This window comes from Dryobates pubescens, chromosome 37, assembly GCF_014839835.1.
Source record: "Dryobates pubescens isolate bDryPub1 chromosome 37, bDryPub1.pri, whole genome shotgun sequence".
Classification (NCBI taxonomy): Eukaryota; Metazoa; Chordata; class Aves; order Piciformes; family Picidae; genus Dryobates; species Dryobates pubescens.
In genome coordinates, this window is record NC_071648.1 from 349,428 (window position 1) to 364,592 (window position 15,165).

The 15,165-nt window shown below is 45.3% G+C and overlaps 1 protein-coding gene across 4 annotated transcripts in view; it reads right to left on the reverse strand.

Moving 5' to 3' along the window:
• MFSD6 (major facilitator superfamily domain containing 6) overlaps positions 1-15,165 on the reverse strand; it is a 32,650-nt gene that overhangs the window by 13,385 nt on the left and 4,100 nt on the right. For all 4 annotated transcript variants that reach the window (XM_054177032.1, XM_054177031.1, XM_054177034.1 and 1 more), the window contains exon 2: positions 6,850-8,446. In XM_054177032.1, coding sequence (XP_054033007.1) covers positions 6,850-8,393 — 1,544 coding nt within the window. In that variant the 5' untranslated portion in view covers positions 8,394-8,446. The remainder of the gene's footprint in view (positions 1-6,849; positions 8,447-15,165) is intronic.

Sequence of the window (15,165 nt, forward strand, 5' to 3'; positions counted from 1 at the left end):
TGGAGAAGGCTCCGGGGAGGCATTAGAGCAGCATTTCAGTATCTGAAGGGGACCTACAGGAAGGCTGGGGAGGGACTGTTTCAGAAGGGCTTGGAGGATGAGGGCCAGTGGTTTGAAACTGGAGCAGGGCAAATGTATGCTGGACATAAGGAGGAAGTCCTTTACAGTGGAAGTGGTGAAATACAGAACAGGCTGCCCAGGGATGTGGTTGAGGCCCCATCCCTGGAGACACTCAAGATCAGATCCAATGTGTCCCTGGGCAGCCTGCTCTAGTCGCAGGTGTCCCTGCTCACTACTGCAGGGGTGTTGGACAAGATGACTTTGGAGGGTCCCTTCCAACCCAATGCAACCTGAGAATCTGTTTGCACTTGACTTTTTTGGCATGTTGCACCATACCTGGCCTGCTTCAGAAATCATTTGTACACATGCAGTTTGCCAGTCTGCTCAACACAGAATACATCCTACACCCAAACATCAACTGTTTTCTTGCCCACTCCAAACACATACTCAAAACAAGGCTCAAGTTAAGACTTTCTTCAAAATCCCAATGGAATAAAAAATATTCTGAGGGACAGCAGATCCACAGACCTTTTAACTAAACTCTGCAGCTCCACACCATGCTCTACACAGGATTGTATTTCAGATTCATAGAATGGTTTGGGTTGGAAGGGTCCTTCAAGATCCAACCCCTCTGCCCAGGGCAGGGACACCTTCCACTAGATGAGGCTGCTCAAGGCCTCATCCAAGCTGGCCTTCAACACCTCCAGACAGGAGGCATCCACAACCCCCAAGGGCAACCTGTTCCAGTGTCTCACCACCTTCACCATCAAGAATTTCTCCCTAATGGCCAGTCTAAATCTGCCCTCCCCAACCTTCAATCCATTTCCTCTCCTAGAGCTCCAAGCCCTTGTAAAAAGTCCCTTCTTGGCTTTCTTGTAGGTCCCCTTCAGGTACTGGAAGGCTGTTCTAAGGTCTCCCTGGAGCCGCCTTCTCTCCAGGCTGAGCAGCCCCAACTCTCCCAGCCTGTCCCCATGGAGGAAGTTCTCCAGGCCTCTGATGATCTTCGTGGCCTCCTCCAGACCTCCTCTGCTCCAGCAGATGTCCTTCTTGTGTTGGGGGGCCCCCAGGACTGGACACAGTACTCTGGGTGGGATCTCACCAGAGCAGAGCAGAGGAGGAGAATCACCTCTCTCATCTTGCTGGTCACACTTCCAGTATTTCAGAGTGATCCTTCCTAAGCACATTCAACAGCCCTTCCAATCTTCTTTTCTAACTGTTCCAAGATTCATTCTTCTATTTTCACAGAAGCCTGGTGCAGGTTTCAATTAGCTGAATTAATTTCACCCCAATCAGTCTAAGTTGATAGCCCAAGTATCTGCAAACTGCTCAGAACTACTCTCCAAACACATCCCACAGAAGCAATATGGTTCACAACAACATGCCTCAGGATAAAAACTTCACCATCCTGTTGAAAAGCAGCAGATGCTGCATCTCAGAAGGAAGAGAAAAAAGCTCCTCTAACAGCTCTTAAACAATGAAGCACAAAGGCTATTTCTGAGAGTGCATTTCCCATTGCACTTTTACCCTGATGTCTCCACCCTTTCCACTTTTCACATTCAGTTTAGCTCCCCTCCAGGGTGCCTACGCATCCAGCTACCTTTGCCTTATTTTCAGATGGATTTAGGAAACAAAAGACTTCACTGCTGAGGGAGCTGGAATTGTTCAGCCCAGAAAAGAGAAGGCTCTGGGGAGACTTAATAGCAGCCTTCCAGTACCTGAAGGGGGCTACAAGAAAGCTGCAGAGGGACTGTTTCCAAAGGCCTGCAGCAATAGGATGAGGAGCGATGGTTTGAAATTAGAGCAGAGCAGATTTAGATTGGATGTTAGGAACAAGTTCTGCACCATGAGGGTAGTGGAACACTGTAACAAGTTGCCCAGGGAGGTAGTTTTGATCCCATACCTGGAGATATTCAAGGTCAGGTTTGACAAAGCTCTGAGCAATCTCGTCTGGTGGAGAATGTCCCTGCTGACTGCAGGGGGTTGGACTACATGACCTTCAGAGATCCTTTCCAACCCAAACCATTCTATGAGTCTATGTTTTACTTTCAATAGGCTGGGTAAGCTTGAAGGATGTTCCTCCTCCCAGTCACACATCTGACCAAGCCATGTTGCTTCCAGATAGATGCAAGGTCCACAGACAGCTGATTTAAGCTGCCTTTAGGCAAAACAAATCCAAGCATTCGTTAAAGAAACCATGGGAAGCCATGAAAGCGTTATTACACAACAAAGGAAACAACCTTGCTCTTTGTGCTTTGTGTCAGAAATGTCATCTCCCCTTCTAATGAATGTCTTCTGTTCCAAAACTTAACTCCTTTCATAGCTACAACTTACTGAAATTCCTGTGCACAAGGACATTTCTGAAGTATACTGGGCCACACCTGTCACAACAGAGAAGCAAATACACGAGGTTTGCAGGCTCCTTTCTTCACTCCCTATCAGTAAGGCCCAGGGTGATGCGTGCTCTTGGGCATACAAAGCCATCACCTCAACATATTCTTGGTTTTCCTCATCAGAGGTACAGATGCAAACAGCTCTTTGCTTAGGACCTGTTCTTGCTAGCTTCATTTCACTTTTGCCCAGCAAAAGCTCTGCCTGTGCACCAAGACTTTCCCATCTCAGCTGCTCCCTACACAGCCAGACCGGGGATATGAAGAGTTCTCTTCCTGCTTCATGTTTTTTCCATCAGCACTAACACACTGAGCCACCTGTGCTTTTCTACCATGTTCTGCTTGCAGAAAGATTTGGATTCAGAGCTTAAGAACAGAATCACAGAGTCATTTTGGTTGGAAAAGACCTTTAGCATCACCAAGTTCAATCATGATCTAAGTCTACCAAGGCTGGAGCTAAACCATGTCCCTCGGCACCACCCCTCTGCTTCTTTTAAGTACATCCAGGGATGGGGCTTCAACCACCTCCCTGGAGAGCCTGTTCCAGTGTTTGAGAAGCCTTTCAGGGAAGAAGTTTCTTCTCACATCCAACCTAAACCTCCCCTGGTGCAACCTGAGTCCATTTCCTCCCAACCTATCACTTGCTGCTTGGGAGAAGAGACTCACCTCACTCCAACCTCCTTTCAGGCAGTTGTAGAGAGCAAGCAGCTCTCCTCCAAGCCCTCTTTTCTCCAGACTAAACAACCCCAGGTCCCTTAGCTGTTCCTCGTAAGACTTGTGCTCTAAACCCTTCACCATCTTCATTGCCCTTCTCTGGACATGCTCCATCACCTCAACATCCTTCTTGGATTAAGGGCCCCAAAACTGAAGGCTGTACTCAAGGTGTGGCCTCAATAGTGTTGAGCACAGGGAGACAATCATTTCCCTGGTCCTGCTAGTCACAGAGCAACAATTTAGCCAGGTTCTACCTTTTGATTTGTTGGAATATGTACAGAATTTGAGGTAAATTACAGTTTATCAAGTGCTGTGTAATTATGCTTTTGGAGGACTATGTCACATCAGAACTTGTGTATTTGCAATGGCATTTCAAAAATCTGTAACAATCACTTAAGCTCCTTACCAGGCCTTGATCAATGTAAAATGGATGCTCCTTATGAACCCTGTGTGCAGAACACAGGCAGACAGCCTCTCCAGGGTACGGGTTAAACATTTAAAGCACTGAATCTGCTTTTATGTTAAGGAGATGAAGCTGTTTACACCATGACTACCAGCCTCTGCTTCTTGTAACAACTCACATGCTGGAATTATGGTCAGAAAAACATATTCAATCTTAACCTCAAACAGAAGGTTATTTATGGAGGTTAACATCATCTTCCTAACCTCCATGGCAGCCAAGAGAGCTTCCATACAGGATACCAGGCAACAATGTTGTCTACGTGTTTGATAGGCAGTTTTGTGTGCTTTTCCATCACAGATTCTGCTCAAAGCACTCCTGGCCTTCACAACACTTTCTGATGAGTGAGTTACTCATCACTCTTTAATTTTAAATAAAGATCTACTCTATGGTCTCTCAGAAGGTGACTGGAGGAGGCAAGGTAAAAACCACCCAGCATAAGAAGGACACAGAACTACTGGAGCTGATCCAGAGGAGGGCCACAAAGATGATCAGAAGGCTGGAGAGCCTCCCCTGTGGGGACAAGCTGGGAGAGTTGGGGCTGTTCAGTCTGGAGAAGAGAAGACTCTGGGGAGACCTCCCAACAGCCTTCCAGTACCTGAAGAGGGCCTACAAGAAACTTGGGAAGGGACTTTTTACAAGGGCTTGGAGTGATAGGATGAGAAGGGGTGGACTGAAGCTTAAAGAGGACAGATTTAGACTGCAGACTAGGAAGAAATTATTTACAGTGAGGGTGGTGAGACACTGGAACAGGTTGCCCAGGGAGGTTGTGGATGATGTTGGATAAGGCCTTGGAGCAACCCGGTCTAGCGGAAGGTGTCCCTGGCCATGGCACGGGGTTGTAACTAAATGGTCTTCAGTGTCCCTTCCAACCTAAACCATTCTATGGATCTATGAATCAGGCTTTCTAATCAAGACACATTTGGTGTGGTCATGCTTTAAATGCCTTGACAATAATTAGAGTATTAGTTGAAAAATAACCAAGCTAAAACAACTGTGCGAAGTTTCTCTGCTCTTCAACAAGCGATACATTATATGGAGTGCAAAAAGCACGAGAACAAAGGCAACCAGGAGGAGCCAGCTCTGGAAGCTTTTCAGGCCAGGCTGGATGGGGCTCTGAGCAACCTGATCGAGTAGAAAGTGTCCCTGCCCATGGCAGGGGGGTTGGAACTGGATGATCCTTGAGGTCCCTGACAGTTCTCTGATTCCAAGATCTCAAACTGTGATGACTAAATACAAGTAAGCATTAGGTAACAATAAACTATGACTAATGTGCATGTCCCAGGTGGAGGTATAAAGCAAGCTATTTCACTGCAAATAAGAGCAAGTGTTTGAACAACAACTTCTTGAGCCAATCTTGGCTTCACAGGTTTAACAGTGCAGAGGGAAAAAGTTAATGCTGTACATCATCTTTCTTTCTATGGGCCAATGCTTCTAACCTCTTCACTTTTTCTCACACCCCTGCCATCCTTTTGGTTTGCACTCTTTCTCCAGTTGAATGCAAGCCTGAATTTTACACTCCAACAATATACATTAAAAAAGCACACTCAGGCTATCTTTAGCTATTGAGATTGTGATCTGTTCTCACCACTCCTCCATCACCATGTCCTTCCTCCAGTCTTCGCATGCGAGGTGTCAGATTTTTCTCATTCTAATTATCACCAAAGACAGAGATTAAAAGGCTGACTCAAAACAAAGATCTTCCTCAGTTTAAAGCAAGGGAAAAAAAAATATAAATCTTTTAAGTAATCTCTCAAATTATCCCAAGAAGCTCAACCCTGTTTAGTCTAGGTCAAAGAAATCAAAGTATCATCCCAGCAAAAGCGAAATGAATAAAAATAATCGAAGAGCAAAACCACAGAACAGAGAGCACAAGAAGAACAGTGGATGAAAAGTATTTTAGTTCTCAATGGCTGTATGATTAGAAGCAGGAATATTTCTTCTTAGGCTGTAGAGGGACAAAGGGCTGTAGTAACAGGACAAGGGATAGTGGTTTGAAATTAGAGAAGAGCAGATTTAGATTAGATGTTAGGCACAAGTTCTGTACCGTGAGGGTGGTGGAACACTGAAGCAGGCTGCCCAGGAAGCTGGTTGAGGCACCATGCCTGGAGATATTTAAAGTCAGGGCAACCTGATGTAATGAAGGATGTCCCTGATTACTGCAGGGGGTTTAGCAAGATGGAGGTCCCTCCCAACTCACACCATTCTATGATTTGTAAGTATGTTAATTGTTTCTTACTGATCCTACATGTGACAGCTGACAGAAGTAGTCACAGACACCTCTAAAACCAACAAACTGTAGGGAAGTTGGACTAGACGACCTTTGGAGGTCCCTTTCAACCCAACCTGTTCTATGATACTCAGAAAGGACATGATGCTAACAGAACGCAGAGCCCTGTGCTCAGCTGCAGAGTACCTCACTAGATACAGAAAACTTCTTTTTCAACTTCATGAACTCTGATTTCCTCATTTTGTCAGTCAAGAGGTTTTTTTAAAGAGCAGTGAAGGGAATTAGAACACACAAGAGTGAGCCAGTTGTGAAGTTGGTGCAGAACATTCACTGATGTGCTGGAAGTAATCAGCAACACGAACTTAAGCACTACAGGAGAAGCCCTGCAGCAGCCATCTCACTTCAGTAGCTAACACAGGCAGCTGCAACTGAAGTAAGAGAGGGAGGAACTGAACTGGTAAGTGCCACTACCAGGCTGCAACCTCATTCTGCCAACACCCAGAGTCTCATCAGAAGGGCATGTGCACAGGAGGTGCTTGCCTCGCTGATTGGACTCACCCAGCCCTCACGGTGTGCAAGTGACGCCTTTCCAGGCTGCCGTGGGGGCATAGAGGGTTCCAGAATGCTGCTACTCATAGGAAAAAAACATGCAAAATTAATGGTATCTCTATGTCAAAACAGAGAGTCCCTGAGTGGGTGGCAATTTGTAAAGATCTCTAACAAAGCTCTGCAGCACTGAACTAGGATGTCTTCTGGAACAGCCTGCAAAAGGTTAGAGTGCCAGGCGTAATTCATGGAACTCACATGCAACTCAAATGCAAAGGAAACACTGCAGAGCATTTTCAGCTCCTAAACTTGTAATCAGGCAAGCCACATAACTGAGCAGCACTTAAAGCTGTAAAATAAAAGGATTTGCTTGAATTTAATTTTGTAAGATGAGGCTAAACCTAAAATTCAACATGCCCTAAATAGCTCTTTCATGATTGCTAACATCTTACCTGATATGACCAACCAATTCAATCAGTTTGTGGCTGAAGAAGTAGGCAGTCAGCTCAGAGACATGACTGAGCACAGAACAAACTCCAAAAAGAGTGGTGGTGCCATTCAGGTCTTCCAAGTGCCAGTAAAGAAAGGTGAACACAAAGCCATATCCAAACCCCATGAACCATGCCACAAAGAGCACTGAGCCGTACTGGATACTACACAGCAGCTTTATGAGGTCCCAAAAACTGAAAGACTGGGACTGGCTGACATTGGTGGGAGTGTTATCAGAGGAGTCGTTGGAGGCACTTCTGTCTGCCTGTGAGATTTCCACCTCTTTCCTCTTGTTTTCATCTTGCTTGAAGTGTGTGTAATGAAATCGGAACTGGGTGGCCACAATCAATGCCATCGTCATCAGAACACCAAAAACGATGAAGACTATCCTGTAGTTCTTGTACTCAGGGGCTTTACATCCTTGACCTTCAATGGCAACTTCTGTATGGGTGTAGTCGATGCCAATCCCCACAGAGAGCATGGCCAGCCCCCAGCCCAGAGAGCCCCACATACGCTGCAATCCATACCGGTCCCTGTGCTTGCCAAGGTACTGCAGAGTTACAGTGTCCACAATAGTAACAGAGGAAGCACTGAAAAACTCTCCTATGATGACAACCAGCAGAATGAGTAGAAAGATGGCTTCTACTTCTTGTTGGTCATAAACCAGCACGGCTTGGTCAGAAGGCATCGGCTTCGCGGTGATGGCAGCTGAGGTGCTACTTGGAGTCACGTTCCCCGGGGAGACCGGGCTAAGGGTGGTGTTCTTCAAAATCACATGAGTGCTGTTCTCCAAGACAAACTCCAACTCACTGCTCTGTGTAGGTACCAGGGAAATTATTTCAGGATTAGGTGTCCCTGTTGTTTCAGCAGTGGCTGGACTGGAAGTGGGCAGGTCTCTCTTCCCACGAACTTTTGGGGGTGCAGTACTGGCTGTGGGCAGCGGGGAAGACATGGAGGCATTTTGTGGAGCTGCTGTTAAAAGGCTGCTCGCGTTGGTGGGATGTGCTGGAGGAAAGCCCTTTGGTACACATCTTAAGGTGGCTGGTCTAACAAATCCAATCCCCAGGTTAAATAAAACCCAACATAAAAGTGAGAACAGGAGGACTATCTTCCCTTTCTTGAAGCGATCTGCCACCACTCCCCAGAAGGGAGCACTGCAAAACTCAATAAAGTACCTGATGCCCACCAGAAGTCCGCTCTGACTGGGTGACATTCCCAGCTGCTTGTAATACACAGGCAGCAAGGGGTAGAGAGAGCCATAAGCAGAATAGAAGAAAAAATAAAAGACCTTAGAGATCAGAAGGTCATTGTTTATCTTGACACAGTGCTTTTCCAACCAGTCAAGCTCTTCCTCTGGGACAGCAGTCGTCTCTGTCGACGGGGATTCATTGTGGGGTGGCAAGTCTTGATCCTTGGAAATGCCATTGAAAGGATCAGCAAGCACATACTTCCTCTTCTGTTCTTCCTCGTCATCAGTTAGAATGGCAACCTTATCGTCAGCTGCCATGGTTTACCACAAGCATCTGCTAGCTGGTGCGCTCTCAAGGAACTTGGGCTACCCTGCAAACAAAGCAAACACGAGATGGTGAAGGTAGCAGAGGGGAGCAGACCTGCAGTGCCAGCCACCGAGGACAAAGACAGCTTCTTCTTTGTAAGCGACATTCCCGAGCAACACATGCAGCACCAGGGTGGGGAAGGTCATTTGTCTAGACTAGTGGTGCATGGGAGCATCAATAAAAACGTGCTTTATAACCACTTCTGTGAAGCTCTCCCAACAGCAGCTTTAATACTGTGCCATAAAACCCCTTTCATGTTTAGGGCAGAAAATCATTTCTATATTCAAAGTTATTGTGGCAATTAAGTGCTAGTATTGGCAAGTCTTTTCTTTCAAGTTGGCTTTTCTCCCTCAAGGCTAACTGCTTCCCCATTATACCAAAGAATAGCCATGACTTCATAATTAAATAATGCAGCCACACATGTACCCAGCTTTTTTTAATTATCAAACCAAATTATTATCCCAAGCCTCATGAGGCCTTCAAAAGGTTCATCGATCTCTGCTTCAAATATGATTTTCCAAGCATTTCACAACCACAGCAGAAACAGGCAGGAAGCTTGAGCTTCTAGGCTGGATGGGAAGAGAGGTGGCTTGATGATCTTAAAGGTCCTTTCCGACCAAAACAACTCCATGATTCTAACTAGGATGGGCCTTTAGCATTCAAACAAGGGATCCGCAGAATTAGGCTAAGAACCTCAAAGGCATCAAAGACCTGGGAGTAAAAAACCCCACAGGAGTAGAGGGTAAGTACAGGCCCCACAACAATCTCTTCAAGTCAAATTCTGAAATCCAAAGAAGGTGGATTGGCAGGTAAGTGCACTGCAGCTGCCCACACAGATCCTATGCAGAAGGAAAAGACTGCAGGACTGACAAGCAACACTGAAAGACAAATTCACCACTACTGAGACTGTGATTTGATCAAGCAGCTTTCATATTTAAAAATGACAAACCATTCTAATAAGCTAGGCCAGCTAACAGCAGCTTTCCTTTCAAGAGATAAAATAAAAGCTCTACCAGCAGGCTATCAGCTCAAAAACCTTCCATTAGACAACGACTTTTGCTATATTAATACATCAGTAAATTTAACCTAGGATGATTAGCTCATGTTCAATATGAGAACGTTGAATGCTTAATATATCTCAGCTTTGCCATGCCTTTGTGGTTTGGATTAGTGTTATTATCACACAGGAACAGGGAACCTTTTCAAGGACCTACATTTGAAAAGAGCATTTTATTCCAGCAAAGCCTGACATTTCTCTGTGAGCGTTCGGTTTACAATTGGGAATATCATCCCAAGGAATGCGAGGTATTTTTTTGACACTATTCCCACTAGAAAGGAAGCCACAGTCTGTCAAAACTCAACAGAAAGCCCAGTATTGCCCCCTTCAAAGTACTCATGCATTGATATATGCAGTGCCTTTAAGTTACTTCATTATAATTCAGAATGTACAAATACAACAGCTTCAAAAAACAATGCAAAGCTAATGACAGAAAAGAGACTCTAAAATTCAGTGTGCACTTGCAGCCCAAAACTCTAATCACATCCTGGGTTGCATCAAAAGAATAGCCAGCAGATCAAGAGAGGTGATTCTGCCACTGTGCTCTGGTGACACCTCACCTGAGTGCTGCATCCAGCTGTGGAGCCCTCAACACAGGAAGGACGTGGACCCAATCGAGTGGGTGCAGAGGAGGACCAAGAAAATGGATGATGAGGGGGCTGGAGCACCTCTCCTACAAGGACAGGCTGAGGGAGCTGAGATAGTTCAGCCTGGAGAAGAGGAAGACTCCAGGGAGACCTGACAGCAGCCTTCCAGTATCTGAAGGGGGGGCTACAAGAAGGCTGCAGAGGGACTGTTTACAAAGGCCTGCAGTGAAAGGACAAGGGGCAAGGATTTGAAATTAGAAGGGATTCAGACTGCATGTTAAAACAAGTTCTTTACCACAAGGGTGGTGAAATACTAGAACAGGCTGCCCAGGGAGGTAGTTGAGGACTCGTCCCCAGGGATATTCAAGGTCAGGCTCCACAAGGCTCTGAGCAATCTGATGTGGTGAAGGATGTTCTTGCTCACTGCAGGAGGGTTAAAAAGGATGACCTTTGGAGGTCCCTTCCAAACCAAACCATTCTATGATTCCATGATTCACCAGTATGTTAAATTAATTGTTTCTTACTGATCCTACACATAACAGCTGACAGAAGTAGTCATGGACACCTATAAAACCAGCAATCCATTAAAACAAATGAAACCTTACACAGTTCAGAGACAGACAAGTCTAAAAATACCAGCATCAAAATCTCAAATGCTCACGAGGTTTGTGTGTTTCACTTTTAAAGGTCATTTCCATGGGATACTATCTATGAGGATCTCTGGTCTCACTTTGAAAAGGCTGCATAAAAAAACCTTGGTACTTTAAGTATTCATTTATTCAAGGACAGAAGTTAATCAAACTGATGCCAACACAGAGACACAGGCTGCTTCTTTCCTCCAGTTTCTTCAGAGATAATCTGATTTAACAAAAAGGATTGCAGCTGTCAAAAGATTAGAAAAAGTCCTCATTAAGTTGTTAGAACATGTGAAAACACGTTGTCTTGCTCGTACCTGCTACCATCACAAACACACCAACCAAAACCCAGCAGCTGTCTAGTCAGCTCCCGCCGCTTTCAGTTCAGTCAACCACTTCCACCTGCCAGTGAGCAGGGCTGTGAGGTTTTTGCTCCTCTATTTGCCCTTTTCTGGCTTCTCTGCCCATACACTAAGTGCTGCTTTTATTTTCTTTAGGCCTCACTTTGCTTGTACAACAAAGATTCCCTGTTTCAAGGGGACATACCTGAGGTACCAGTTTTGTTTGTGTGCCCTACCAAAAGCAGTATAGGCTCCTCTGTTTAAAAGCACTTGCTTAGCAGCTCTGCGAGAGCTTTACAGCATTTCCTTCTGAAGAATAAATTTCCTCCCCTGTTCCCATGGCATGACAACACAGAACTCACATTTTAACTACTCACATATTAGGACAACTTCTTTGCAAGTATGAATTGAAATTCACAGATTACATTGGGTTAGAAGGGAGCTTCAAAGGTCATCTTGTCCAATACCCTTGCAGTCAGCACGGACACCTCCAACTAGAGCAGGCTACCGAGGGTCACAGCGAGTCTGATCTTGAATGTCTCCAGGAATAGGGCGTCAACCACATCCCTGGGCAGCCTGTTGCAGTATTTCACCATTCTCATTGTAAAGAACTTCCTCCTGATGTGCACAATACATCTTCCCTGTTCCAGTTTCAAACCACTGCCCCTCATCCTTTCACTCCAAGCCCTTCTAAACTGTCCCTCCCCAACCTTCCTGCAGATCCCCTTCAGATATTGAAATGTAGCTCTAAAGTCTACCTGGAGCCTCCTCTTCTCCAGGCTGCACAGCCCCAGTTCTCTCAGCCTGTTTTCACAGGAGAGGTGCTCTAGCCCTCTGATCATTTTGGTGGCTCTCATCTGGACCCATTCCAGAAGGTCCATGTCTCCAGTGCTGGGGGCCCAAGAGCTGTAGCCAGTACTGCAGGTGAGGTCTCACCAGAGCAGAGTGCCAGAATCACCTCTCACAACCTGCCAGCCACACTTCTTTTGATGCAGCCCAGGATGCGATTTCCCTTCTGGGCTGCAAGTGCACATTGCTGGCTCATGTCCAGTTTCTCATCCACCAGCACCCCCAAGTCCTTTCCTGCAGGGCATCATTTAAACAACACAGCCACTTTTCCTACCCTTATATACGAGCTCTGAACCATCTGGTTTCATATAAATTATACTGAAGGTTTTTAGAACAAGTAGTAATTGGTCTTTTAAAATTCAGTTTCCCTTTTCCCTTGGCATGGGACTTCAATTTTGTATGCTGTACAAACAGTGGGGATATTAAAAAATTCATACTGCTGATCCCTGAACACTGCAGTCACTCCATCTTCTTCTCCCCACCATACCTTCCATCTGCCCTAGCTTCCACCTTCTCCTAACCCACTCTGTGCAATGATAAATCCAAAAGATCCACTCCTAGTATTCTGACTAGAACATCTTGCATTAGAATGCTACGAAAAGTATATTTCATAATAATTCCAGTAAATATTTTCCCACCCTGAGGGTGCTTCACTGAGTATTATTAACAACACAGAATATACTCTTCAGAACTATAACAGCACCATGACTGGTAGGAGCCATATGGCATTCTTTAATGTTTTGATCACTAGTTTGTTTAGGAGTCAGGTTTTTGAAAGCCATTTCATTTAGCTATTTTTTTTTTTAAGTTCCAAAAATAAATGACTGAGAATGAGATAAACCAAGAGAGTGGCATTGTTACTGAAAAATCCACAAAAAGCTTAATAATCTCTGGGGCTTTCCTTCTCCTGGCAAAAATAGCACACCAGCCAGGGACGGAATGTGCAGCAAATCAAACAGATGGAAAAAACATGTACTTATGAGTGAGAAGAGACTACTTATCTACTGGTTATTTTAACCACAGCCTTCAAATACTATAACATCACTTTTAAAAACCTTTTCTGATCCACACGAGAGCAGAAGGACTGAAGACAGCACTACTGGCAGGTTCAAAATGAACAACAGAGAATAGGAGTGAAGAAGAAAGGTTCAGGAGAGCAAACAGAATGGATTTCAGAATTAATATAAATTTTAGAATCACAGAATTCTTTTGGCAGAAAGACCCTTAAGATCATCAGTTCCAACTATTTAAGATCACAGATTCACAGCGTGCTTTGGGTTGGAAGGGATCCTCAAAGGTTATCTTGCCCGACACCCCTGCAGTAGTGAGCAGGGACACCTGCAACTAGAGCAGGCTGCCCAGGGACACATCGAGGGGACAGGGCCTCAACCACATCCCTGGGCAGCCTGTGCCTGTATTTCACCACTTTCACTGTAAAGGACTTCCTCCTTATGTTCAACACACATCTGCCCTGCTCCAGTTTCAAACCACTGCCCCTTGTCCTATTGCTACATGATCTTCTAAACAGTCCTATGCCAGTCTTCTTGTATGCCCCACTGCGGGTACTGGAAAGCTGCTGTAAAGTCTCCCTGGACCTTTCTTTTCTCCAGGATGAGCAGCCCCAATTCTTTCAGTCTGTCTTCACAGCAAGAGGTGCTCCAGCCCGCTGAACATTTTCGTGGCCCTCCTTTGGACCTGCTCCATCAGGTCCACGTCTCTCTTGTGTTGGGGGCCCCAGATTGAACACAGTACTCCAGGTGAGGTCTCACCAGAGCAGGTCAGAGCAGAGTGGCAGAATCACCTCTCTCAAGCTGCTGGCCATGCTTCTTTTGATGCAGCCCAGGATGCCATTGGCCTTCTGGGCTGCACGTGCACATTGTTGGCTGATGCCCAGCTTCTCATCCACCAGTACTCCCAAGTCCTGTTCTAGAGGGCTGCTCTCAATTTCATCATCCCCCAGACGGTTCTGCCTCAAACTCATCTAAGGCAAAACAGAGCACAATGTTTTGGTAGTGGTCTGTTGAACATCATCAGTTCAGCCAGGACAAGTGAGACCAGAGAGGTAGCAAACTGTTGACACTCCTTTAAAAAACAGGAGCAAGGGGATTGAAGACTAAATTTAGGCAAGTGCACAAACATTCAGCAAAGCCTTAACAAGAAAATTAGAAGAAACATCTGCAAAGATCCTGAAATGCAAAGATGATCTACAAATGGAAACTTCTGCAAAGATCCCTGCAAACAGAATGGGAAGAGGCACAGCAGATGTGCGTCACAAGAAAGCACCTTGGTCCTCTGGCAAACAAACAAGATTTCATCTTCCCACAGGTTTATGTTTCCAAACCACTACAGAACTCGGATCAGGCAATCAAGTCGCTGTTCCCTCATCATCCCACCATGCCTCATGACATGGCTACAATGCAAAAAAAAGCCTTGAATTCAAATCTGAACTGCCCACTTCCCCCCACCCCCTGATCCTATTGTACCAGCCCTGGAGCATCAGAACCTTGCTCACAGCAGCACAGGAAGCTTGTGGCCAACTCGGCTCGCTCAGGACGGGGATTATTCTGCAAGATCACTCATGTTTTCAGCCTGTTTATGCACAAGTGCTCGTGCTTCCTTTCAGATTAATACTTGGTAACCACAAGACTATTCATCCTTCAAGCTTTGCACGGATAAGGTTGGATTTTTTTTTTACCCAAATGCTAGAGTGAGGTGAGTTGAAATTAAACCCCCCCCCCCAATAAAATTGGCAAACTAGCTCAGATGGAAAGCAAATGAAGCTGTATTTATAAGCATACCAAAATCTGGAAATAAGGAATGCCATGACTATGCACAAAACATACAGCATTCACAATTCATAAACAACACAAGAACCCCCCTGGACAAGGGGGGTTGCCAGCAGCTTCCTCCTCATCTCCCTTGTACACAGGACAAGAGAAAAAAAGGAGAAAAGCAGGGAATAGCTTATTAGTACTTAGCCAAAACAAAGAATGCCCAGGTCAGCACCAGTGAAGCAAGAGAACCAGCTAGTATCTGCTAGAGTGAAGAAATCAAACACAGGAAGAGTTAGTTTACACAACTAACTTTATGTTAGATATCAGACCAATGAGATTATCGAGACCTTATAAGTACTTTTCTTTTGCATCCAATGGGAATTTAATTCTATTCTACCACTTTCCTACTCAATCTGTGGAAAACTTTCCTAGGCACAGCCTATAACTGCCACAGAGAGTCTATTCTTTTTTCTGAGTTTC